Source organism: Mercenaria mercenaria, chromosome 13 (assembly GCF_021730395.1).
Source record: "Mercenaria mercenaria strain notata chromosome 13, MADL_Memer_1, whole genome shotgun sequence".
In the NCBI taxonomy this organism is placed as follows: domain Eukaryota; kingdom Metazoa; phylum Mollusca; class Bivalvia; order Venerida; family Veneridae; genus Mercenaria; species Mercenaria mercenaria.
The window spans coordinates 18,888,455-18,915,702 of record NC_069373.1 but is presented as its reverse complement, the minus strand read 5'-3'; the positions used below and the strand labels follow the sequence as shown (position 1 = coordinate 18,915,702).

Sequence of the window (27,248 nt, the reverse complement as noted above, 5' to 3'; positions counted from 1 at the left end):
TAATACCGAACATGTTAAGAAGTTTCATTGTGAAAATTCAAGATTTTAGAGAAATATAGGCATTTAAGTGAGGCCACCCCCTACCCATTTTCTGGGCAAAATTTAGGCTCTATGGTGGCTTCATTGTAAATTTTGGTAAAAGTTTCACCTGTATGCATCATTTTTCACTTTGATTCTGAAATATCATTCATTCCGTCATAAATATGACTCAAATGGACGCATTTTGTGCATTTTCACACATTCTGGAGACAAAATATTGGCCTTTCTATTACAGAAATTGCTGCCGAAATAGGCGCATCTACTCAAAGTATGGTCAAAATTCAAAAATTTTCAAATTTAATGATTATTTTGCATTGAAAACATCATTTTATAACATATACAATCGATTTATGACTATGAAAACTAATTGTGATGTGTTTCGAGAAAAGTCTTATTTCAGCTCTTATAGGCTATATACCAATAAAAGAAATTGTTCTTTGTTTCATATAAAATTCAGCTACTTCAGACCAATTTTGTTACAGTTTCTAGATTTTCGCTCCATCGTAGACCTATTTTCCACAAGATATCCATACATTTGCTTCAAGAAAACGAAAAGAAAAAGGGGTGTTGAATAGTATGCAGTGAAATGCAAGTCAACTGAAGTCAGGTACCCTCATATTGCCGCATTTCAGAAAGCGGTCCGCAGAATAAACACCCTACTTTCGTTTTCAAGTAAACAACTTGAAAACATGCCAGTATTAGCATGAAACGTGTCCTATTTTATGTAAAATTCATTCCACGAGTGAAATAATGCCCATTTGGCCTCTGATTTACGCGCAAATGCGCGAAAAATGGAAAAATTAGGATCTATTTATTAGGGACTTCTTTCGACTACACCACGGAAGCACATTTTGGACTGAATTACTGCATTATAACCATAACATTATCTTTCACCGTAGATTCCCTTTGTTTTGCTGTATAATGTACTAGAATTTTGAAGTGGCTTTTGATGTATCTACCTGTTTATAGCTAAGAATATTGATTAATTCACCTTGATATATTTGTCTGGAAACTGGTTCTCTGAGTATGAAAAAGTCACACTTTTTATGACTTAATTTAAGCCTCTTACTCCACTGGGTAATATTAGCTGTAGTTTCTGTTAAAGGAATTGACAAATAAAAAATATCGAATTCTGTCTATAAACTGGTTCATAGCCAGTACATATTTTGTTACTATATGTGTACCCAAGTTTAAAAGAAAGATTGGAATAGTATACCTTTTAACATTTTCTTATCAATGTTCATTTTGATTTTGCTGTAATAGAAAGATAGAAATTTGTTGTTTAGTTGTTTAATTTTTATTGCCTTCTGGTCATCATATGCCTAATATAATACTGTTTGATCTAACTTTCTCACAACAGTAATAACCTGAGGAGTTGTGATAGGTTTCAAAATATCTTCATTTTTTGTCGAGTCCACTTGCGGAAGCAAGGACTTAGTTGTCCAAATGGCTGTTCGGTGAGTGCGTCTTCGTCTGTGCATGTGTCCGTCCCGATTTGTTTGTCTGGACCATAACTTTGGCATGCATTGAGCAAACTTGTTTATATTTGGCACAAATGTTTATCTTAATTTTGTTGGGTTTAACGTCGCACCGACACAATTATAGGTCATATGGCGACTTTCCAGCTTTGATGGTTGAGGAAGACCGCAGGTGCCCCTCCGTGTATTATTTCATCACGAGCGGGCACGTGGGTAGAACCCCAGACCTTCCGTAAGCCAACTGGATGGCTTCCTCACATGAAGAACATAAATGTTTAACCATATGAGACGGAGTATCATGTGCAAACCTCAGGTTCCTATCTCAAAGGTCAAGGTCACAGTAAGGGGTCAAAGGTCATTTTAGAGCTTGTCCAGGCCATAACTTAAGTAAGGAGCAATTTCTTTTTTCTTTGGTATAAATGTTCACCTCTATGAAACAGAGTGTCATGCGCAAACCTTGGTTCCCTATCTCAAAGGTCAAGGTCACACTTGGGGGTCAAAGGTCATTTAAGAGCTTGTCCAGGCTGTAACTTTGCCATGCATAAAGCAATTTTTGTTTTATTTTGCATAAATGTTTGCCTCAATGAGACAGAGTGTCGTGCATGAAAATAATTGTAGTAGGGTAGTTTATACATTTTATATACATATGTTTTATATATATTTCATTTTACCTTTAAAATTTGAAGTCCATGAATTCACATTCCAAACAAATCTCCTTTTGGGAAATTTTACACCATTGAAATTAAATAGTTTCATAGTACTATATCCTAACCATGGTATCATAAAAATAACCATGGTATCATAAAAATCTGTGTAATGATTAGAATAAAGGTAAACCTATATACTATAAGAGGGGAATTCAGAAAGTATTGAGACTATCCATGTAAAATAAGGAAAACCCTGTATTAAGCATAATGCTTACACAAGTCCCTTTAAATATTTACCCTTAACACAAATGCACTAGAGCTAAAAAAAAAAAAAAAAAGAAAGAAAAGAATAACATCTTGATATGATCTTCATCCAACTTGGCCTGTAGCATTAGTATATGGTTCTCTTTGTTATTTGTTTTGAAATGAGGGAGCTCCGCCTCTTTTAAGGGCCACTAGAGCTAAAAATAGAAATTCCTTTAAAAAATTCTTCACTTGAAGCTCTTGATGAATCTTCATCAAACTTGGTCTGTAGCATCATTATAAGGTCCTCTCGGAAATTTGTTCAAATGGGTGATTGGCGCCTTTTCAGGGTTCTAGAGCTAAAGATAAAAAACCTTTACATGACTTCTTATAGTCACAGGCAACTGATTCTAGGATTCTGTCAGAGTCACAGGCAATGTAAATTAAAGAGTCTCACAAGCAATAGGGCTCTAGAATTCTCACAGGCAACAGACTTTAAGGATTCATAACTAGGCTTCAAGTTTTTTGTTCAAATCCCTATGAAATATCTTTAAAATACATAACATGCTTGTTACCACTGTGCAGCCTATTTTATATGTTAATTACAACAGTTGTCTTATGCATTTTCAGGTACGATTCGCTGCAGAGATTATTGTGTGTCTGATGTGCCTGGCCTACTTGATTTTAGAAGTTATAGAAATTGGAGCTCAGGGGGCTTTAGCATTTTTAAAAAATTGTGTAAGTATGAATGAACTAATATTGTAATATTATATACTTTAATGCAATCAAAACATGTTGAAATTGAAAAGGAGTCAACTAATGGAAGGTGAAAACCCTGGTGTGTTTAAATGACACTGGGTGTTTTTGTCTGAATTTAGGTGCATTTGATTGACAGTGTGTTTGAATCATGCTCTGTATGTTTCAGTGACACTGGGTGAGTTTGAATGACACTGGGTGTATTTCAGTGACTCTGAGTGAATTTGGATGACATTGTGTTTGAATCATGCTCTGTCTGAATGACACTGGATGAGTTTGAATGACACTGGGTGTATTTCAATGACTCTGAGTGAATTTGAATGACAGTGTGTTTGAATCATGCTCTGTGTGTTTGAATGACACTGGGTGTGTTTGAATGACATTGGGTGTATTTCAATGACTCTGAGTGAATTTGAATGACAGTGTGTTTGAATCATGCTCTGTGTGTTTGAATGACACTGGGTGTGTTTGAATGACACAGGGTGTATTTCAGTAACTCTGGGTGAATTTGATTGACAGTGTGTTTGAATCATGCTCTGTATGTTTGAATGACACTGGGTGTATTTCAGTGAATCTGAGTGAATTTGAATGACAGTTTGAATCATGCTCTGTGACAGTGTGTTTGAATCATGCTCTGTATGTTTGAATGAAACTGAGTGTATTTCAGTGACTCTGGGTGAATTTGAATGACAGTGTGTTTGAATCATGCTCTGTGTGTTTGAATGACACTGGGAGTATTTCAGTGACTCTGGGTGAATTTGATTGACAGTGTGTTTGAATCATGCTCTGTATGTTTCAGTGACACTGGGTGAGTTTGAATGACACTGGATGTATTTCAGTGACTCTATGTGAATTTGAATGACAGTGTGTTTGAATCATGCTCTGTGTGTTTCAATGACACTGGGTGAGTTTGAATGACACTGGGTGTATTTCAGTGACTCTGTGAATTTGATCGACAGTGTGTTTGAATCATGCTCTGTATGTTTCAATGACACTGGGTGTGTTTGAATGACACTGGGTGTATTTCAGCGACTCTTGGTGAATTTGAATGACAGTGTGTTTGAATCATGCTCTGTGTGTTTGAAAGAATTTGGGTGTGTTTGAATGACACAGGGTGTATATCAGTGAGTCTGGGTGAATTTGAATGACAGTGTGTTTGAATCATGCTCTTTGTCTTTGAATGAATTTGGCTGAGTTTGAATGACACAGGGTATATATCAGTGACTCTGGGTGAATTTGAATGACAGTGTGTTTGAATCATGCTCTGTGTGTTTGAATGAATTTGGGTGAGTTTGAATGACACTGGGTGTATTTCAGTGACTCTGGGTGAATTTGAATGACAGTGTGTTTGAATCAAGATCTGTGTGTTTCAATGGCACTGGGTGAGTTTGAATGACACTGGGTGTACTTCAGTGACTCTGGGTGAATTTGAATGACAGTGTGTTTGAATCATGCTCTGTGTGTTTGAATGAATTTGGGTGAGTTTGAATGACACTGGGTGTGTTTCAGTGAGTCAGGGTAAATTTGATTGACAGTGTGTTTGAATAATGCTCTGTGTGTTTGAATGAATTTGGGTGTGTTTGAATGACACTGGGTGTATTTCAGTGACTCTGGGTGAATTTGAATGACAGTGTGTTTGAATCATGCTCTGTGTGTTTCAATGGCATTGGGTGAGTTTGAATGACACTGGGTGTACTTCAGTGACTCTGGGTGAATTTGAATGACAGTGTGTTTGAATCATGCTCTGTGTGTTTGAATGACACTGGGTGTGTTTCAGTGACTCTGAGTGAATTTGAATGACAGTGTGTTTGAATCATGCTCTGTGTGTTTCAATGACACTGGGTGTGTTTGAACTTAATAAAAAATTTATTAAATGCTCAAACAAGAATGATCAGAAAGTAAGTCCTATTGGCTTTGATTATTTTTCAGCGGCATGCACCAGATCACACAGTGTTCATGTTATCGTGTTTTCTGATATTGTTATGTATACCATTTCGGTTTACTGGAAAGCAGTATGTAGAAGACGTTCTGCTGATATTGTCAGTGCCTGGTTCCTGGTTCTTCCTTCTATTCTTCGCAAGGTAAGTAACTTGACGTAATAATCTTGTGTAAAGTTGTACTTTTGATTTTTACTTATTTGATTTTGTGTGGTGCATCCAGTAGGTATAATTGAGTACTTTTTGACTTGTTCATATTATGTGACACATCCATCCTGTGTAAAGTATGACTTTTGGACTCTTTCATATTATGTGACACATTCATCATGTGTAAGGTGTTGTTACATGAATGGTAGTAATGTCTGACTCTTTGAAAAAAAAAAGCCAAACTTTTTACCACTCTCCTTGTCCAGCCCAGTGTCAGTAATTTTGGACTTATGTGTAAAAGTTACAAAGCTATGAACTGTAAAGAAACAGCAGACTTTAACTTAAACACATTTTACCACAATGTTTTGAAGCCTCTGTAGTCAAGTTGTTAATGTTACTGACCTTGAATCACTAGCTGGTCACCATTACAGGTTTGAAACCTCACATAAGTGTAGAATTCATCCATTATAGGCAGCCTTCCAGCTGGCTTACAAATGGTCCATAGTTCTACTTAATGCCTGCCAGTGCATGAAATAATGATGGGAAAGGTGCCTTGTTTCTTCTTCAAAAACAGAACACCAGAAAATGGCCAAATAATTTAAATTTTGTCAGAACTGCTTAAAACCCAGTAAAACAAATGAAAAAGTTGATTCAGAAATTTATCGATTTCAGAATAAATCCATCTACCGGACCATTTGTAGTTATGATGTTTAAGATGTTAAGGACAGATATACTCCGTGTCTCCATCATCTGGAGTATATTTGTTTCCAATTTTGGACTAGGTATATCTGACAGATTTGATTGTTTGCCCCACTAATATATGCACAAGTAATAATACTTTCACACAGTTTAATCAAGTGCACTGTTTACTCATAGCAAGCAGTAAAGACTTATATAATTCAGGTTTTCATTACACCTTGATTAATATTTTGCAGTTGTGTGTTTACCATTGTCCTGTTTAAATGCAACATGGTTTTACTTTATTGACATGTTACTGGCTGGTCCTCTGTAAAAGTATTTCCTGACATATTTTCATAGTATTATATCAGCCTCTTGATTATATGCACCATTTTCTTACATCTTGGTTAAAAGCACTACCTTTCCCAGGGGTGTAGGTGACTTAAGTTGATTATGAATGGCTGTATTTGGTAATTAGCTAATGGGGGAATTAAGGCATACCCTCTTGTATGTCAAGACAGCTTTTGAAATACATACTTGGAATGATGACTTCTGGCTAGTCTCTAAATACATTCTGTAGCTTCAACTCCTTCAAGTATCATAGTAGTTAATAACATGACATCTGAGGTACAAAAATCTACCGTCCTAAAACAGACCCCCTCCCTGATAGAGAAATTACCAACCAGTTTTTGGGGCTAGCATTTCCATGAAATATCTCAAAATTAGCTTAATTATAAATCAAATAAATAAGAACAATGTTGTTCGACAAACAAGTAAGGTTTCAAACACTATTTTGAAAAATGCTCAGTCTTGTGGGAGCTTATACGAATGTATACAGTAAGTATACCTTAAGAGAACTTTTATTCTTTAAAAAAGATGTAAAAAGAAGTGTACAACCATTTTTAAATATCATGATTTAATTTTGGAGATATTTTATTTATGGATGTTGGTAATGATGCGTTTCATTGTAATAATTTGTGGCAAACATAGTGTGTAGAAACATCCAATGAAATCTTTCCTATGTAATTGTGATGTAAATGTACCAGGATGTAAAAACGCTGTTAAAACATTTAAATACATGTTAAATTATGGAGATATTTTATCAGTTATGGGTGTAACCCAATAAAAAACTCAACTTCCAAACCTGTTAAGAAAATAATTTTTATATTAATACAAAAATTAAACTGTTAAAATTTGCAATATAAAGTTGCACACATTGCATTTTAAAATTATCCAACATCAGATAGATAAAAAATGTTGTTATTATCTAATTCACTAATCAGCATATTTAATAAAACCTTAAAAATTGCAGTCAATGAAAAGATGACCAATGTTTTTACTGGTAGTTAAGTACAGCTTTAGAATCTAATGGATCTTTTTAAGATTCATTTATATAGTAGTCATAGAAAAAAATTAGCCCAAAGTGTATATGGAGCCTGTCTCTAAGTCGCGGAGATCGGAATAAAATTAGCATCAGAATGTTCAGTAAGTATGTCTCCAACATGTAGTGGGGGAACATATTGATTTAGTGCTGTCAGTCTGTCTGTCTGTATGACACCAAGTTTGTTCATGCAACTCCTCCAACGCAACTGGATGGATTTACACCAAACTTCACAAGGGAGATCATTGCTCAGCTTAATTGTGCCTATTTTTGGCATTTTCTGGTTCGATGGTTTTTAGCAAAGTAATTGCCCTTGATTCATCAAATGTTATGATGTTTTGGCCACTTCTCTTATATTATTGGGTAGATTTCCACCAAACCTTACAGGAGTAATCAGTGTCTATTCTCATTTTGCATATTGTCGGTATTTTCTGGTTGGCTTTTTGGTGGAGTTATGGCTCTTGATTCATCAAATTTTATGAAATTTAGCTACTTAATGACTTTATATTATTGGGCAGATTTCCACAAAGCCTTACAGGAGTTATCAGTGCCAAGCCTATATATATAATAGATAAACATATTACTAGCATGTTCCATTTCATTGATTTTCAGTGAAGTTTTGGTCCTTGATTTGTCATAGTTTTTCCTTCCTCGGACTTCCTGGAGAAATTCTTTGATTGGTGCTACTTCTCCTATACTATTTGTTGGAATTCCACCAAACTTCTCAAGAGTTGCCCCTGCCAAGCCTAGTTATGTATATGGTTGGAATAGTATTGTTCAGTGCTTTTCCCTGGAGTTATGGCCCTTAATTTGTGGTATTTTTCAATTTATGTGGGGTAAGTGGTGGGAGACATACGTTTTTTGTAAAAAGCAGTCTCTAGTCACTATAATGCCAGCTATCTTTGTATATATCTTATCTTTCTTTTGAAAACAGTAATAAAAATGATTTAGTAAATTCAGATAGGAGACCTGCATGATTTTGTTAATACCACCAAGTCCACAGATGGAATCATGCACTGTGTCAGCAATGCCGTGTCAGTACAACCACCAGACTGCTAGTGTGGAACATGGAGTGTTATTGCACTTTGTGCTTGGGTTATAGCTATTAAAATTATGTTTTCCCCGCACACAATTATCTTTTAAAGTGTACAGATCCTTCAAGAGCTCATGTAAACTTACCTTTTTGTGTGTCTTAACCAGATTTAAGTGTCATTCTCCCAGGTTAGTTGTGTATATTTACCAGATCTGAGTGTCATTCTCCCAGGTTTTATGTGTATATTTACCAGATCTGAGTGTCATTCTCCCAGGTTTTATGTGTATATTTACCAGATTTGAGTGTCATTCTCCCAGGTTTTATGTGTATATTTACCAGATTTGAGTGTCATTCTCCCAGGTTTTATGTGTATATTTACCAGATTTGAGTGTCATTCTCCCAGGTTAGTTGTGTATATTTACCAGATTTGAGTGTCATTCTCCCAGGTTAGTTGTGTATATTTACCAGATTTGAGTGTCATTCTCCCAGGTTTTATGTTTATATTTACCAGATTTGAGTGTCATTCTCCCAGGTTTTATGTGTATATTTACCAGATTTGAGTGTCATTCTCCCAGGTTAGTTGTGTATATTTACCAGATTTGAGTGTCATTCTCCCAGGTTTTATGTGTATATTTACCAGATTGATCTATGTATACTTACCAAGACTTTCACAAATAACCAGATTTTTGTGTATTTTTATCTAACAGGAGTGTGAAACTAACTGGACCATTTGTAACATTGATATACAAAATGTGTACAGGGGACCTGTTTAGATTTGGAATCATCTATGTTATATTCCTTATTGGCTTTACACAAGGTAAGCATATGTGTAGTGTTAACTTACACAGATTTGGAATCATCTATGTTACATTCTTTATTGGCTTTACACATTGCATATGTGTAGTGGTGACAATACACAGAATTGGAATCATCTATGTTACATTCCGAATTGGCTTTACAGAAGGTAATTGTATGTAGAGTGGTGACTAACTGGGATTTGGGATCATCTATGTTATATTCCTTATTGCATGGCTTTACACAGGGTAAGCATATGTATGCTAACAACCTACACAAGGTCACCATATGTGTACAGGCAACTACTAGTAATATGTTCAGATTTGGAATCATCTATGTTATATTCGTTATTGCATGGCTTTACACAAGGTAAGCATATGTATGCTAACAACCTACACAAGGTCACCATATGTGTACAGGCAACTACTAGTAATATGTTCAGATTTGGAATCATCTATGTTATATTCGTTATTGGTTGTACACAAAGTAAGCATATGTGTACTGGCCACCTACAAGAAAATAATTATGTGTGATGGTGACCTGTTCAGATTTGGAATTAATTGTCTATGTTGTATTTACAAATAAGATCGGATCAACGACCACATCTAAGGTACTAGATACTTGCTATATTCAAGGAAAGTCGTATTTAAATTTCATAAACATCGCATGATGTTTATCGGAGACAGTACCCGCCGTCTAGATTCCAGCTTCGTTTGGACTTGTATCAACTGATAAAACAAATGTAACGATAAAGAAGCAATGTTATATAGCTACGTCTACCTGTGGTTCATATGTTTTTATGCACTAACCTGTGTTCAGGACAAAAATTTCAAATTTCCAAGCTCCCTGACATTGGAGTTCATTGTTTACCACAAAGAAGGTCCTGTGCGCAAACAGAGAGGGATCCGTTTTCTCCTTTACCACAGAGAGGAATCCAATATGCATACAAACCGTGTTTAAAGTTACTTGAGATTTTCCATGTGTAGGATTTGTAAAACATATTTGTCCCCGAAATTGAATCTAGAATAATGTTTGAATGCTAAAATTGTATAATATATTGTCCAGATAACATTCTTTTAGAGTGTATAAAGGTATTGTTCTAGTGCATAAAGGCCTGGCAAAATGGTAGATAGTCACAGAAATTAAATGCGGCAATTAATACAATGATGATTTTAACCTTTAGCCTGCTGGCAGCAAGTGATTTTGCCTTTGCGACCAGTGCCGGCTGATCATGGTCTGCACTATTTGCTATTCAGTCAGTTAATTTTCAGTCACCCCAATAAGTGGTTTTGCCCCCAAATTGAATGATAAACCAGTCCATTATAGAAATTTAGCAGGGTAAAGGTGAAGGTGTTCATGTTATTTTTCAGGTTTTTATTTCCTGTTTCGAGACATCAACCAGGAGAGTTTTAGCACTCTGCCGTCCACCATCATGACATTGTTTCAGATGACTCTTGGTGAATTCAAGGTATGGTAAAAATACACATGTACTTCTGTTTTTAACTAGGAATTAAGCCTTAATCTTACAAACTACCTGTTCAAGTTTCTTTGCAGTGAAATCCATCTTTAAATAGTTAAAGATTACAAACAAATATGAGCCGTGCCATGGGAAAACCAACATAGTGGCTTTGCGACCAGCATGGATCCAGACCTGAGCCTGCGCATCCGCGCAGTCTGGTCAGGATCCATGCTGTTTGCTAACAGTTTCTCTAATTGCCAGAGGCTTTGAAAGCGAACAGCATGGATCCTGACCAGACTGCGCGGATGCGCAGGCTGGTCTGGATCCATGCTGATCGCAAAGCCACTATGTTGGTTTTCTCATGGCACGGCTCATATGAGTTCTGGGTAAAAGTGATTTTGAAGGAGGATAAGGTAAACTATGAAAGTTACTTTTGATGCAACAGTTGAGATTGGAGAATGGAGGGTATTTCTATAGCATCATTCTATTAGAATTAAAGGTTTATAGATTGAAAGTTTTGTGCTATTCTTGTAACAGTCAACATAGAAAGCTTCACAAAATGTTTGGATAGAAGATCCCATTTCTTTATGTACAGTTGGTAAAAGCATGGATCACCTATAGAAACATCGACTTTTACCAAATTATTTCCTGAATGATGATAAGAAGTTATGTAATCTCTATTTTTAAAAGATTCATAAGGTTGTTAATTTAAAGCAGAAAAAAATATTTAAACAAGAAGTTGTTCAAAAATACAGAAGTAATTTACATAAAAATCATATAAAGCATGTTCCATGAGGTAATGGGAAGTTCTTAAAGTAATATAAATTTTAGCGTGCATGTTTAGTTTAAAAGTGGTAAAGATTGTATGTCTACTGAACCTTTGTATAATTATTATATGTGTTATATTGTATGTTATATGTCTTGTTTGTCATATGCATATAGCTTACACGTGGAGGTGGCAGCAAGGTATTGATCATATGATATTCATTCTTTGATTTGATTGGCTGTTATTTTTTGACAGCAGATTCTTTACAATATCTCTCCACCCACAACTTTTCTCTGCAGCAGATTTGTTTGTATATGTATAGATGTACTGAAAACCTGTCTGTTTTGTTTTGTTCGTCCTTCTTTTGATTTCATTTGTGTTATTTTTACAGCTCAGAATAGGTAATGAGAAACAGAATATTTTGCAGTCTCCTCAACAGTGACCTCCCTTACAATAAAGAGACATCTGCCTCTTAGTTTTGATTATTAAATTTTTTGATATTATATTTCAATTATTAAAGTGGCTTTCTAGGGAAGTAAGTTTGATAAAATGAAGGCTTGAAGAAATAATTCTAACATGAAAAAATTTCCAGTATGTTTGAATTTCTTTCATTGTTTTATCTATATCATATCTAATGTACTGCAAGGGGAGATAATCTCTTTGGGGAGTTTGCATATTTTGTGTTAAAGAGCATGCTATGATTTTACATAAAATGACATATAGATGATTTGTATTATTTAGAAGTTTGAAAATTACCCATGTCTAGAAAAGACAGATGTGGCCCATTCATCATGAGCAGTTTAAATGTGCATTATATATAGCCTCAACATTAAGTGCTAACTGACTTCATAACCAAAAATCTAACATATTGAGTTCAAACTGATTTCATATATGAAAAGTATCATCATTTAGACGTGATAGTAACTGCATGAACATTATGTATCCTAAAAGTAACTTCTTGGCCTATAAGTAACTTACTTGGACCTAATGTTTTGTTCTGGAGTCAGACTTTAACCTTACTGTGTTGTCCTCACCGTAAAAGTACAAATTTAGGCCTTACATTGATATCTCTAAAAGCAAAAAATTGGGCCAAACTGAGTGGTATCTTTTCTCTAAATGCAAAAAATAAGGGCTAACTGAGTGGCATCTTTTCTCTAAAAGCAAAAAATAAGGCATAACTGAGTGACATCTTTTCTCTAAAAGCAAAAATTAAAGCCTGACTGAGTGACATCTTTTCTCTAAAAGCACAAAATAAGGCCTAACTGAGTGACACCTTTTCTCTAAAAGCACAAAATAAGGCCTAACTGAGTGACACCTTTTCTCTAAAAGCACAAAATAAGGCCTAATTGAGTGACATCTTTTCTCTAAAGGCACAAAATAAGTCCTAAGTGAGTGACGTCTTATCTCTAAAAGCACAAAAGAAGGCCTAACTGAGTGATTTCTAATCTCTAAAAGTACAAAATACGAGTGGAGTCTTGCCTCTAAAAGCACCAAATATGAGTGGAGTCTTCTCTCTAAAAGTACAAAATAAGGCCTATCTGAGTGATGTCATATCTCAAAAAGTACAAATTAAGGCCTAACAGTGATGTCCTTGTCTCTTAAATACAAAATGAAGACCTGTCAGAAATGACACTTCAGACACAACTTCAGGCCTAACAACAATGTCCTTGTCTCGAAAAAGCTAACAGAGACAAACAAATATTGTATTCTGACTCATCAATTATGAACTGAGACATATCAATGATGTCTTGATTAAAAAGTTCGACTTGGTCTTCCAGTATCTTCATAGTTGAAGCATAACAGTATTGCTGGACTCTTAACCTGGCGGCAAGTGATTTTGCCTTTGCTACCAGTGCAGACCAAGATCAGCTTTCACGATCATGGTCTGCACAGTTCCTTTTTAGTCCGTAAATTTTCAGTGAACGCCCCTTTCAATAATAAGTGGTGCTGTCCAAACTGAATGATGGACCAGTCCATTTTAGAAATTTAGCAGGGTGAAGGTTAAAAGTATGATTTTAGGTTTTAAAATTCCAGTAATTTCTTATTACATTTTGTTTCTCTTGAGTGCATTATGTTTTAGTTCATATTTCTTGAGATACTTATATAGTTGCCCTTAGTATTTTTATCCTATCAGAACATGTTATTAAATTATTGGTTAATTACATTGCATGAGGCTTTAAAGAATTAGTAGTTTCAATAGTTTGAATATTGTGATCTAAAGCCCCATGTCATATTATACAAAAATCCCAACCAAGTCAAAGAAAGAAATTTTTGTCAGTTCGAAGTTCTATGTAAAAGTTTGGAATCTTTGCTTTCCATTTAGTTATGCCGCTTTTGTTCAGAATTTAAATTTAGATAAACATTATCTTCTTTCATAAAAGGGTGATTATAGTTTTTTTGTATGTATATACATGACAGTTTTTTATGAAAAATTTGTACATTGTTTTTTTTTTTATAAACTGCAAATTTGGAAAAATGATAAAATGTTTGGAAAACTATTTTTAATTGGAATTTAGAAAAATATATTTAGTCCCCCTCAAACAATCAGACTTTTTAGCTCACCTGTCACAAAGTGACAAGGTGAGCTTTTGTGATCGCGCGGCGTCCATCGTCCGTCCGTGCGTCAGTAAACATTTGCTTGTGACCACTCTAGAGGTCACATTTTTTGTGGGATCTTTATGAAAGTTGGTCAGAATGTTCATCTTGATGATATCTAGGTCAAGTTCGAAACTGGGTCACGTGCCATCAGAAACTAGGTCAGTAGGTCTAAAAATGGAAAAACCTTGTGACCTCTCTAGAGGCCATATATTTCACAAGATCTTCATGAAAATTGGTCAGAATGTTCACCTTGATGATATCTAGGTCAAGTTCGAAACTGGATCACGTGCCTTCAAAAACTAGGTCAGTAGGTCTAAAAATAGAAAAACCTTGTGACCTCTCTAGAGGCCATATATTTCACAAGATCTTCATGGAAATTGGTCAGAACGTTCAACTTGATGATATCTAGGTGAAGTTTGAAACTGGGTCATGTGCCATCAAAAACTAGGTCAGTAGATCAAATAATAGAAAAACCTTGTGACCTCTCTAAAGGCCATATTTTTCATGGGATCTGTATGAAAGTTGGTCTGAATGTTCATCTTGATGATATCTAGGTCAAGTTCGAAACTGGGTCACGTGTGGTCAAAAACTAGGTCAGTAGGTCTAAAAATAGAAAAACCTTGTGACCTCTCTAAAGGCCATATTTTTCATGAGATCTTCATGAAAATTGGTCAGAATGTTCACCTTGATGATATCTAGGTCAAGTTCGAAAGTGGGTCACGTGCCATCAAAAATAGGTCAGTAGGTCAAATAATAGAAAAACCTTGTGACCTCTCTAGAGGCCATATTTTTTATGGGATCTGTATGCAAGTTGGTCTGAATGTTCATCTTGATGATATCTAGGTCAAGTTCGAAACAGGGTCATGTGCGGTCAAAAACTAGGTTAGTAGGTCTAAAAATAGAAAAACCTTGTGACCTCTCTAGAGGCCATACTTGTGAATGGATCTCCATAAAAATTGGTCAGAATGTTCACCTTGATGATATCTAGGTCAAGTTTGAAACTGGGTCACGTGCTTTAAAAAACTAGGTCAGTAGGTCAAATAATAAAAAAAACCTTGTGACCTCTTAGAGGCCATACTTTTCATGGGATCTGTATGAAAGTTGGTCTGAATGTTCATCTTGATGATATCTAGGTCAAGTTTGAAACTGGGTCAACTGCGGTCAAAAACTAGGTCAGTAGGTCTAAAATTATTAAAATCTTTTGACCTCTCTAGAGGCCATATTTTTCAATGGATCTTCATGAAAATTGATCTGAATGTTCACCTTGATGATATCTAGGTAAATTTCGAAACTGGGTCACGTGCGGTCAAAAACTAGGCCAGTAGTTATAAAAATAGAAAAACCTTGTGACCTCTCTAGAGGCCATATTTTTCATGAGATCTTCATGAAAATTAGTGAGAATGTTCATCTTGGTGATATCTAGATAAAGTTCAAAACAGGGTCACGTACCTTCCAAAACTAGGTCAATAGGTCAAATAATAGAAAAACCTTGTGACCTCTCTAGAGACCATATTTTTCAATGGATCTTCATGAAAATTGGTCAGAATTTTTATCTTGATAATATCTAGGTCAAGTTCAAAACTGGGTCACATGAGCTCAAAAACTAGGTCACTATGTCAAATAATAGAAAAAACGACGTCATACTCAAAACTGGGTCATGTGGGAAGAGGTGAGCGATTCAGGACCATCATGGTCCTCTTGTTACTTTTATTACTGTAATAATGTTTTGATCAGCAGAATGAGGTGTGTGTATAACTTTGGGGTTTAATTTTTGGAAATCTTAGTCTTTGGAGAATTTTTAAATGCGCCAAATTCAAAGAAGAGAGGGTATATTGTTGTTCTTATTGTTGGTCAGTTGGTAGACCATATAGGTTCTGATCTTGGCCTACAGCCATCAAACTTCATTGGATGATTGCCTGTAATCAGTTGATGTCCCATATTGTTTTTGGGGTCAGTATGCCAAAGGTCAAGGTCATATTAACTTTGAGACTGAAACTGGTTTCTACTCAATTATTAAAGTACAGAACACCTTATTGTATATTTTTCAAACTTCTTAGGTTGATTACCTGTCACAGCAGATGATCCCTATTGTTTAGGGGGTTAAGTAGGTCAAAGTGAAAGGTGTTGTTATCTCAGGACTGAAAATGGGACAGGCGACCTTGTGGGGTATATGCATTTTACAAATAGCTCCTGTTTATTTCAAAGGATATAATAGTGTGGGCATGAAATTTTAAGGGTTTTTTTTGTCAATAGCAGCTATTTTAAGGGGACATGATTATTAAACAGCAGTTCTGAACTTAATTTTTTACTCCAAAATGTTTGTTTGTGATAAGACAACTCACAGTTAGTTACTATGCAGTATATTATATAAAACTGGTAATTTATATGTTACAGTACCATGATTTTGACCTGACACGATACGCACTCCTCACGAAGCTGGTGTTTGCGGTGTTCATGATACTGGTACCCATTCTTCTGCTGAACATGTTGATAGCCATGATGGGAAATACATACCAGTGTGTTATATCCAAGTCAGAAAAGGAGTGGAGAAAACAGGTATTCAGTGTTGTGCAGTATAATATTGGAAGCTGTTTATAAAATGAAATAAGCTATCCTCATGGGATTTATAACAGTAGGATTTAATTGGAAATTATCATTGTTCATCAAGTTTTATGTAAGGTTTTACTTGATTGTTATTGGAGAATTTAAGGGGAATTAAAGATGGCAGTGTCTGAAAAAAAATATTACCACTGAAGGCTGGCCAGTCCAAGGTCCACTTGTCTGAATATTATCATTGACCGTATCTTCAACAAGTTGACCATCAGTGGGTCCATTAGTTCCAAGGCCTGCACCAAAGTTGGCATATAAAGCAGATTTGCCCAATAGTCCTGTCAGTTTACAAGTACCAAAGACAGGAAGTCAGAAGGCTTGCTGGTCCAAAAGTCAATAATATTATTCAAATTGTAAACTGGTGTTACAAGGTTAGGGTGAGTGAGCATCTTAAGTTTTTCTTAAGTTTTAGATTTTTTTACTCGTATAGATTTAGACTGGCGGGCCTTGTAACTGGCTTGCCTTCAAATAACTAACCCTTTAAGCTATTTGGCCTTTGAACTAAAGTGCTGTAACCAAATTTTATTATTTCCTTGTTTAGTTAAACATGTCAGAAGCCTCTCAAGTTACATTTATATAGCTTTTATCAGGACACTGCGTTTTCGACAATGTTTTTTTTTTTCCGTATTTTCTATCAAACTGATCAGTTATCTATAAAACAAATGTTTGAAATGTATTCCTCAGTGGGCAAAGATAGTGGTTGTGCTAGAACGAGGCTTTACGAAGAAGCAGCTCCAACATTACCATAGAGAATACTCAATCAAACTTGGCGAACCATCAACTGAAAATGGGAAAATGAAAGAGGAGCTAAGAGCTCTGGTTGTTATCAAAACATCTCCCAAAACAAAGGCCAGACAGAGGAAGATTGCCGTCGGAAATTGGAAGGTAACAAAAATATTAGGACCTTCTTTTTTATACTGATTCTGCCTAGTTTTCATGAAGTTTTTTTTTAATTTTGCAAGAAGCGGAAAATGGAGATTATTCAATAAAAATATTTTAAACAATCATTTCAGAAAACGTAAGGGTTCTCTTTACCACCCTGCAGAGCTTTAGAATGACATAATTTTTTAATGTTAATGTCTGAAATCAAGAAAACCCTGGTATAAAAAAAATTGTATCAAACAACAAGTTTCTGAAGATGGTAATGGGTTATAATTTATGTGATGAGGTGAGTTAGTATTATGGCGAAAGGAATGTTGGGATATTTGTTAAAGTGCATGAACCAAATATCTTTCACAAGAAAATAACAGATGCAGTATTTGTCTGACTGACATAGCGGTTGGAAGCCATCATGGCTAGGTGGTTAAGGTTGCTGACTTTGAATGTTGTGGGTTCAAAACCTCGTTCAATTTTTTCTCCATTTTTGTATGCCCGTCTCTGAAAGAGCGAGTCATATTATGTGAACACCTGTGGCGGGTGGGCGGGCGGGCGGTGTCCAAAATTTGCTGATAATGTTTGTGGGCATAATATCTTGGCCAAGTTCGATAACCAGCCAAATCGCCTCAGGCACTCTTGGATTATGGCCCTTGAATTACTCAAAATCTGCGAATTTAGCCTTGTCCGCTATGAAGTCAAACAGTTTTCATCCGATCTTCACCAAACTTGCTGATAATGTTTGTGGGCATAATATCTCGGACAAGTTTGAAAACCAGCCAAATCGCCCTAGGCACTCTTGGATTATGGCCCTTGAATACTCGAAAAACTGCAAATTTAGCCTTGTCCGCTCTCTAAGTCGAACAGTTTTCACCCAATGTTCACCAGACTTGGTGACAATGTTTGTGGGCATAATATCTTGGCCAAGTTCGATAACCAGCCAAATCTCCCTAGGCACTCTTGAATTATGACCTTTGAATTACTCAAAATCTTTTAATGATACGTAACTGAATATTTAGATGGGCGTATTTTGTGACAGTCTGGCATTCTTGCTTTAGGATAACTTTTCAAAGAATAGTAAGAGCTGTTCCACTCGCCTGAGCATCATTTTCAACATTGTTGTTGGTGTCGCACCTTAATTAAAGCCATATCGCAGTTACCATTATTTGTATTGAATTGAAACTTCATGCAGTGTTTCCTATTTATCAAACCCACTGCAGTAACCAAGTTAGAGAACTCTTGGTTGATTTTGATATAAGTTATGGCCCTTTTCAAGTTAAAAAAAATCTAACTCATCTAATCTGGGCAAGTAAAAATAATTTCAGAAGTGTAAAAAATAAATTCAGAGAGTCGGTGAGTGAACATATTCTAAAGATTATAGGCAGTTAAACTTTCCTTTAATTGCCAGTTTCATAAAGTATGTTTAAAGTTTGCACAGCTGAAATTTGTGAACAGATTGTCAAGAATAGTGATACTCCCAGAACCTTTATTGATTGTGTGAAAAGGTGCTATCAACACTGTAATTAAGTTGAATTGACTGAAGGGACAGTTTAAGAGTTCCAGCCAACTTTGTTTATATTAAATGATCTGATGAGGATTTTTTTGGGACTGGATGCTGAGTTCAAGGAAATGGAGGTATTCAAATGATCAAAATTTGAGTGAAGAAAGTTAGACTGTATATATTGAATTGAAACTTCACACAAGACATCATTTTCATCAGGTGGTACTTTAACATTGCCAAGACAGTTAACACTTGGTTGAATTATGGCCCTTGTTTTACTTAGAAATTTGGTTAAAGTGTCTCATGGGAGTTGTTATCATTATCGTAATAATTTTTATGCCCCCAGAGGGAGGCATATAGTTTTTGAACCGTCTGTCGGTCTGTCAGCCTGTCGGTCTGACCGCAATTTTCCTGTCCGGTCCATATCTTTGTCATCGTTGGATGGATTTTCAAATAACTTGGCATGAATGTGTACCACAGTAAGACGACGTGCAGTGCGCAAGACCCAGGTCCATAGCTCAAAGGTCAAGGTCACACTTAGACGTTAAAGGATAGTGCATTGATGGGCGTGTCCGGTCCATATCTTTGTCATCGATGGATGGATTTTCAAATAACTTGGCATGAATGTGTACCACAGTAAGACGACGTGTCATGCGCAAGACCCAGGTTCGTAGCTCAAAGATCAAGGTCACACTTAGATGTTAAAGGATAGTGCATTGATGGGCATGTCCGGTCCATAACTTTGTCATTCATGCATGAATGTGTGACACAGTAAGACGATGTGTCGGGCGCAAGACCCAGCTCCGTAGGTCAAAGGTCCTAAACTCTTAACATCGGCCATAGCTATTCATTCAAAGTGCCATCGGGGGCATGTGTCATCCTACGGAGACAGCTCTTGTTTTTTATAAGTCTTGCAGAACAGTAATGAGAGTTATGTCCCTTATCCCACTTAGAAATTGTCAAATAGTCAAGCGTGCTTTCTTAATGACAGCCTTTGTTATTGTTTATGTTATTACACACTGTTATGTAGTTCCTATATCAATTAAATTATATTTGAAAATTTCAGTATTTGAAATAGTGAAGTAATCAGAATAATATTATATTCCACATTATACATAAATGAACCACTGAAAGATTAAGTGTAAAAATGGTGCAATATTCAGTAACTAGAGATAAGTGTAGGCTTTAGGAAGTTTTGACATACTGTTAGGAGATATGAGTGTATATCAAAATCCCCTTGATCAAAATCCCCTCCACTGAAAAGTGACTGGGTGTTACATACTTTTGCAGGGGGTATCATAATCCCCTCTGTGATTTTCATTATACATATAAAGATATCAGTGCTCCAAATTATATTATGTTTGCTAAAGGCATTGTATTTACGTGCTTTATGTAACAGACTTTTAAATTGTATATAGTTGTATTTGAACTTGATGAAATAAGTAAAAATCACAGAGGGGATTATGATACCCCCTGCAGAAGTATGAAGGGGTTTTTGTAACACCCTGTCATTTTTCAGTGTAGGGGATTTTGATCAAGGGGATTTTGATTGTCTCCCAGGAGATATGAGCCGTGCCATGAGAAAACCAACATAGTGGGTTTGCGACCAGCCTGGATCCAGACCAGCCTGCGCATCCGCGCAGTCTGGTCAGGATCCATGCTGTTCGCTAACATTTCTCTTATAGCAATAGGCTTTGAAAGCGAACAGCATGGATCCTGACCAGACTGCGCGGATGCGCAGGCTGGTCTGGATCCATGCTGGTCGCAAACCCACTATGTTGGTTTTCTCATGGCACGGCTCATATATTTTTCAAGCTTTTCAAATTTAGCTAGCTGTTGAGGTAACCGAGGTAACCATTGTTGGAAAGTGAGATACAGCTTGTCATATGAGCTCATTGATGAAAACACACGGAACACTGTGATAGGATAATCTCACTTTCTGAAATATTATATTGAAGATATAATTGAGCCATGCCATGAGAAAACCAACATAGTGGGTTTGCGTCAAGCATGGATCCAGACCAGCCTGCGCATCTGCGCAGTCTGGTCAGGATCCATGCTGTTCGCTAACAGTTTCTCTAATTCCAATAGGTTTTGAAAGGGAACAGCATGGATCCTGACCAGACTGCGCGGATGCGCAGGCTGGTCTGGATCCATGCTGGTCACAAACCCACTATGTTGGTTTTCTCATGGTGCGGCTCATATCATAGCAATGTTATGCTGTTTTCATCCACCAGTGAAACAAAATAGCCGTTTATAACTTTAAACATAAAAACATGTAAGAGTTATGTGCACTTATTTTGGTTATTTGTATCATAGAATTCCTTTTAAATTAAAGGAGGAATGAATGAAAAAATGCACGTGAACTTGCACTTAAAGACACACTGTCTGGGTATAAAGATGTGAACAAAGGCACATGTGTTGATTGTATCTAAATGCAGAAGGATTGAGTTTAAAAAATCAGTTTTGTGGCCTACAGCCAAAATATTCCACACTACTATGACTATTTTCTAGACTTGTTTCAATACACTGCGTAATTGTTTTTATCTGTTTTTAGAAACTGGGTCATGAGATTATTCTGCAACTAAAAGAACAGAAAAAGAAGGGCAAAACAGGGCCATTAAAGTTACAGAGAACAGCACGAAAACCCAGAAAAAGCACAGCTGATTCGGATGAGGATGAGGATAAGAAGTTCTCAAATATAACAGCACAACTGGCTTGGGAAAGGGACATTGACCTGACAAAGGGGCAGGCATTTACAAAAAATCCCTCGGCAATTGAGGGTGTGGAACATGTAAAACCTGGAGGTCTAGCAAATAATGTAAGTGGCAATCACTCTCCTGATAAAAAATCAGATAAAAAACCGGTGCAGACGGAAGAACATACTGGTATTCACATAGCAAACGGACATGTGAATTCTGCTAGAACTATAAAGAAATATGTTAAAAAGCCTAACGGCACCCCAAAAACTAGTCCAAAATTCCAGAAACAGTTTTCTATGAATCGGGTAACTCCTTTACCATTAGATTTGAAAGACAGTGATGATCTTGGTTTAGATGCTCTTGAAAGTGAAAATACAAGTCGAACAGAGTCAAAATCAGATACTAGTAAAAGACCAGCTAGCTTAGATACAAAAAGAACTGTCAGCAGTATACAGTTTGACTTAGACCATTTTGTTGTAAAAGCAGACGACAAGTATGTTACTAATATATCCCAGGTTGCACCTGTACCTGATGTTACTAAAAATAGCACTGATGCTGACCAGACAGATAGAGCTGATAGTGCTGATTCTAAGGAAATGTATGATCAGTGGGTTGATGAAATTATAGAAGGGAGCCGGGAAACATCACCAAGCAAAAGTGACTCTGGTTCCCCTTCTCATAAACACCATAAAAGTAAGAAACACAAAAAAGAGAAAAAAGAAAGAAAAGATAGAGAGAAACATGGCAGTTCGAAAGATGGAAGGCGAAGCAGAAGTGGAGAAAGGAAGGAGAAAAAGACTCCTCGAACAAAAACACCGACGTCGGATGAGTTATTACTGGTAGATTCAGATGCGCCAGTGGATGAAAGTACATTATGAAACTCGTGTATAGCATGAAGCGGAATATGGTCAGTAAAATATATGCTGTTTGTTGTGATATTTGAAGCTTTTCAGAAGATGGCATACATTCGATTTCAGCCCAGTTTGAAATACACAGCTTTTCAAGTGCTTCATTCATAAGCTAATACTTGTTGTCGGAGAAAAGTTGTCACATGGTAATTGCAGTTAATTTGAAAGTGATAAGTAACTACAATGTACTTGGTTGTTGCAATTGGATACAGAATTTTTATGCAATATGTAACTTAGTGCTAAAATATGTCATTGTGTATTGTGTAAACACAAGTGTTTCAACTGGTGATATAAAATATTGAAAAATTTGTGGTGAAATGCAAGTGCTTTGAAATGTGACATCGTGCAGAGCTTCAATGTGTAATGTAATGATTGAAATATATAAAAGAAGTTGTGTAATATTTTACTTGAACTATTGCAGTGTGTTACACAAAATTTATGCAGTGTAATTTATACACAGTGTGATTTATATGCTGCAATTTGTAAATTGAATTCTAGATAAAGTGGACTTCTTGATTACTGTGATAAAAGTTTGGATGGAAATGGTGTTAAGTTTCAACATTGTTTAGTGCTGGGAAAGACATTGAAATAAATGTTGTAGGGATATATTGAATGTTGTGCAAAGTGGAAAGACGTAGAATTTTTTGTAGTGAAGATTTTGTCATGACAGAATAGCTTTTTTTTATGTTTAATTTTATTTTGTAGGGTAATATTTACATTGTTTAAGTCATATATTTAATAGTTATTTGTTCATAATTTATAATTCTTGACCGAGATGTTATGCCAAAAAAAGGTCTTTGGGTATCGGATAAAATTTAAGTATTGTCTCAGAATAACCCATTTTTAAATTAGTGACTCATATTTCTTTTCATACTGCAGCACTACTGAAATGTTTGATTATTTTATTTACATCTTATGTGGGGGCCATGGTGGCAGAGTGGTTAAAGCCGCTGACTTCAAATCACTTGCCCCACACCAGTGTGGGTTCGAGCCTCATTTGAGGCATAGAATTCTTTATGTGATGAAGTCATCCAGCTGGCTTACCGAAGGCCAGTAATTCTACCTAGGTGCTCTCCCATACCTGAAACAATGCCCGAGGAGCACCTGGGGTCTTCCTCCACCATCAAAAGCAAAGTCACCATATAACCTAACAACAAATTTATGTGCAAGTATAGAAATTCACACATAAAAATACAAGTTCCATCAGTACATGATATCTTTAACTCATTTTCCAACAATTTCACTGCAGTTTAAGATATTCTTAGTTTTCTACAAAGTTTTTAAATTTAACCTAAGATAAAAAGTTAGACTTTGGAGAAATGAATTTGATTGTTTTCAAAGAAATTTTAAAACTAGTCTGTCCATTTTCTATGAATTTGTTACTTGGAGAACAGTGGTGTAGAAATTTTGCTTATTTGGAATTTGGAATATTAGGTTTTCAGTGTGTAATTATAGCTTTTGCAAGGATACAGTTATAGAAGTTTACAGAAGTTCAGAATTGGACACACAAATGAACATTTTGGACTATTTTGTTTATGTACATGGGACCTTTTGTAGTATATGTCACAAAAAATGTTTAAGTATTTCACCTATCAGCACAGAAATAAAAGTTATGTAACATTGATACAAATGTTAATACAGGAATGCCAAAATAACATATGTTGTCAAAATTGTTTTCAATGTTGTAAGATTCAGTTGCTAGCCCAACCTGACCTGGAAGTTGTATTATGCAAAATACTGTATGTTGCCACGCAGATAAGGAATAGATAAGGGCTTTGGAGATAAATGTACAATTTCTATGCCTCTAAAAATCTACTTAAAAATCTGCAATTTTTTTTTCATAATTGAAGTATGTTTGCAATTACAGCTGGGACATCTTCTTTGGATTTTTTTTCTTTCAAATTAACGGCTGTTAGATTACAAATACACACAGAGGCAACCCTTCGGTTTTTCATAATCAATCAAGATAAGATTTCGAATACAATTTGGCATAATCGTTGTTGTTATTTTTCTCATAATCAAGGTAAGATTGGAAGTACAAACTGGTGCATAATCTTTGTTCTTTTTTTTTTTTTCAAATAAATCAAAGTAAGATTAGAATGTTTTTATAAGTTTACATATTCATAATCTTTCTTGTTATTTTTCCCATAATTAATCAAGATATTTGCAAATAGAACTGGGATAGTTTTTTTCTGTAATAAGTAGATACAGCTGGGTATAATCTTTTTTATTAAGATTACCAGTAGGACATAGTCTTTTATAATTAATCAAGGTAATTACAAATAACTGAGCATAATCTTTTTGTGAGCCCACCAATTTTTTTTTAGCATGGGTGGGGAGACTTGTAGATTTGCCTTAATCTGTATGTTTGTTCATCCATCCGTCTGCCCATTCTAATTCGTTTAGTGCATAATTATCTCAAAAAGTGTTTGACAGACACCAAGAGTCCTCAAATGTCATCGGATTTTATTCAGCATGTGAAGTTACACCCCTGGGGTCATTCACCTAGACCATAGTTATGGCCCTTGACTTACTCAATAATATGCATAACTGAACTAAAACTTGATCGAGGTGAGATTGCATATGGGGCAGTTTTTTTTTTTTTGTACATAGTTTTTTTATTGTGGCATTTTTTAGGTTCAACAGTTTGATGTTGTTTTTAATTCTATGTTGTTGCAAGTATTATTTAATTCTAACATAATTCTATGCTAGGTAAATGGATGAAGATATTTTATGATTTGGCATATTTTTATCTAGCATGGATGGTAGGGCATGATATTGAATTCTTTCATTGAAACATGCACTGGTCTTGTAGAAGATCCAAGGTCTGTCATACTGGCTGGAGACAGCAGGCCGTGGACCTAAACAACAGGTTGAGGATCTTTTACCAGGTTTGTGTGAAAACACATGGTTGTTGACAGTTTTAATACATGACCATTTTTTTAAATGATTTATTAAATAAAATGCATGTTAATAAGTAATCACACTTGCCAAGAAAAAAGACCATAACATTTAAATTCTCAATGACTTTCATTGCATAAAATTTACATTTCATGAGAAATAAAAAGCTGTATTGGAAAAGACAGTATGAGATTAAATGCCCAGTCATTTCAGACCTGCCAAATAAAGAAAATACTAGTATGATATTACATAGGATGAAATAGCCACAATTGGGCCTATTTATTTGACTAATTTGTACATGCTGTATTCATATCATATGATTTTGAAAAGTCACAGCCTCAGTGTAGAAATATCCCGTGCGAAAATGGAACAGGAAATCCTGGGATTATCCCAGAAAGTCCCAGGACTATCCTGGGATAATGTCCTGAAAATATCTCAGGAATTCCTGGGATAGTCCTGGGACTTTTCACACCGTTAAATGGGAATGGGACAATCCCAGGATTTTCCTGTGAACAGGAAAAAAACAGGACACCAGAACAACAAGAAATCTATGCTGTCCTGCTATCCTGAAAATCCCAGGAATGTCCTGGGATTTCCTGATGTCAGGTAATAAAAGTATATATTGTCCTGTTCTCAAGAAATCCCAGGAATGTCTTGAGAATTCTTGAAGTCGGGATATCCCATGACAATTGTCCTGTCCCTAGGAAATCCCAGGAATTCCTGATGTCAGGAAATTTCAGGAGAATTGTCCTGTCTTCAGGAAATCCCAAGAATTCCTGTTGTCAGGAAATCTCAAGACAATTGTCCTGTCTTCAGGAAATCCCAGGAATTCCTAATGTCAGGAAATTTCAGAATTGTCCTGTCTTCAGGAAATCCCAGGAATTCCTGTTGTCAGGAAATCTCAGGACAATTGTCCTGTCTTCAGGGCAGTTTCCAGAACATGTAATTGAATACCTTGTAAACATGATTTGAAATTCTCTTTGGCGGGAAATACAGTTAACAAATTGAATGAATGTTAAATTTCAATTGTATTTACAGCAAGAATAATAATTAAGGATTAATCATTTCCAAATATTAAAAATATTTTCTAGTTAAAAAGTATACATCATGTACATTGAAACATACAACCTGTCATAGCAGAAATATCAGTTTATCAGTTCAAATAAAATCATGTGCATACATGCCAAAAACACTAGGTGTAATATTTAGTCTAGAAACATCAAATTATGAGCTTCATATTGAGAAAAAAGCTCTTATCATTCTATGATCTGTTTACTTTTAAGAGTGAAACTTCCTTTGATCAAACATGTACAGATAATCTAAACAGTACTAACATATTTCACTCTTACCACTCTTTAACGCTCTGATTGATTTTAAAGAAAAATACTTTTCTAAATAACTTACTGGTATTGTTTTGTAAAATCATTGAATGAAGGTATATATTTAGTATTATTTCTAAAAGTTTAAAACAGAAATAATTTGCTAACATACCACAAATATAGAATATATTCCTGTTACTCTTATAACACCACAGCACAAGTGCTTAATGATGCAGTTTCTCCCAAAACATGGGTCTTCAACACCAGGATGTAATTAACTTACTAGACCGTTACAAGATCATGTTTCAAATCAATTACCATCTTTCAATCTGTATCTTTTAGAAAAAGTCCTGTCTTTTTCCTGTGAACAGGACAATTTCCATCAAAAGTCCTGTCTTTTTCCTGTGAACAGGACAATTTCTATCAAAAGTCCTGTCTTTCAGTGTTAAAGTCCTGTCTTCAAGACTTTTACGCAGC

General features: G+C 35.6%; 1 protein-coding gene across 2 annotated transcripts in view; it reads left to right on the top strand.

The window, feature by feature from the left end:
• The window catches only part of LOC123529511 (transient receptor potential cation channel subfamily V member 5-like), a 97,493-nt gene extending 70,529 nt beyond the window's left edge, over positions 1 to 26,964 (top strand). The window contains exons 10-17 of one of the 2 annotated variants that reach the window (XM_045309877.2): positions 3,038 to 3,145; positions 5,093 to 5,244; positions 9,047 to 9,156; positions 10,505 to 10,602; positions 11,536 to 11,559; positions 16,352 to 16,513; positions 17,252 to 17,452; positions 21,499 to 26,964. In XM_045309877.2, coding sequence (XP_045165812.2) covers positions 3,038 to 3,145; positions 5,093 to 5,244; positions 9,047 to 9,156; positions 10,505 to 10,602; positions 11,536 to 11,559; positions 16,352 to 16,513; positions 17,252 to 17,452; positions 21,499 to 22,521 — 1,878 coding nt within the window. In that variant the 3' untranslated portion in view covers positions 22,522 to 26,964. The remainder of the gene's footprint in view (positions 1 to 3,037; positions 3,146 to 5,092; positions 5,245 to 9,046; positions 9,157 to 10,504; positions 10,603 to 11,535; positions 11,560 to 16,351; positions 16,514 to 17,251; positions 17,453 to 21,498) is intronic. The other variant, XM_045309879.2, reaches the window with a different exon arrangement.
• The last annotated feature ends 284 nt before the right edge of the window (positions 26,965 to 27,248 follow it).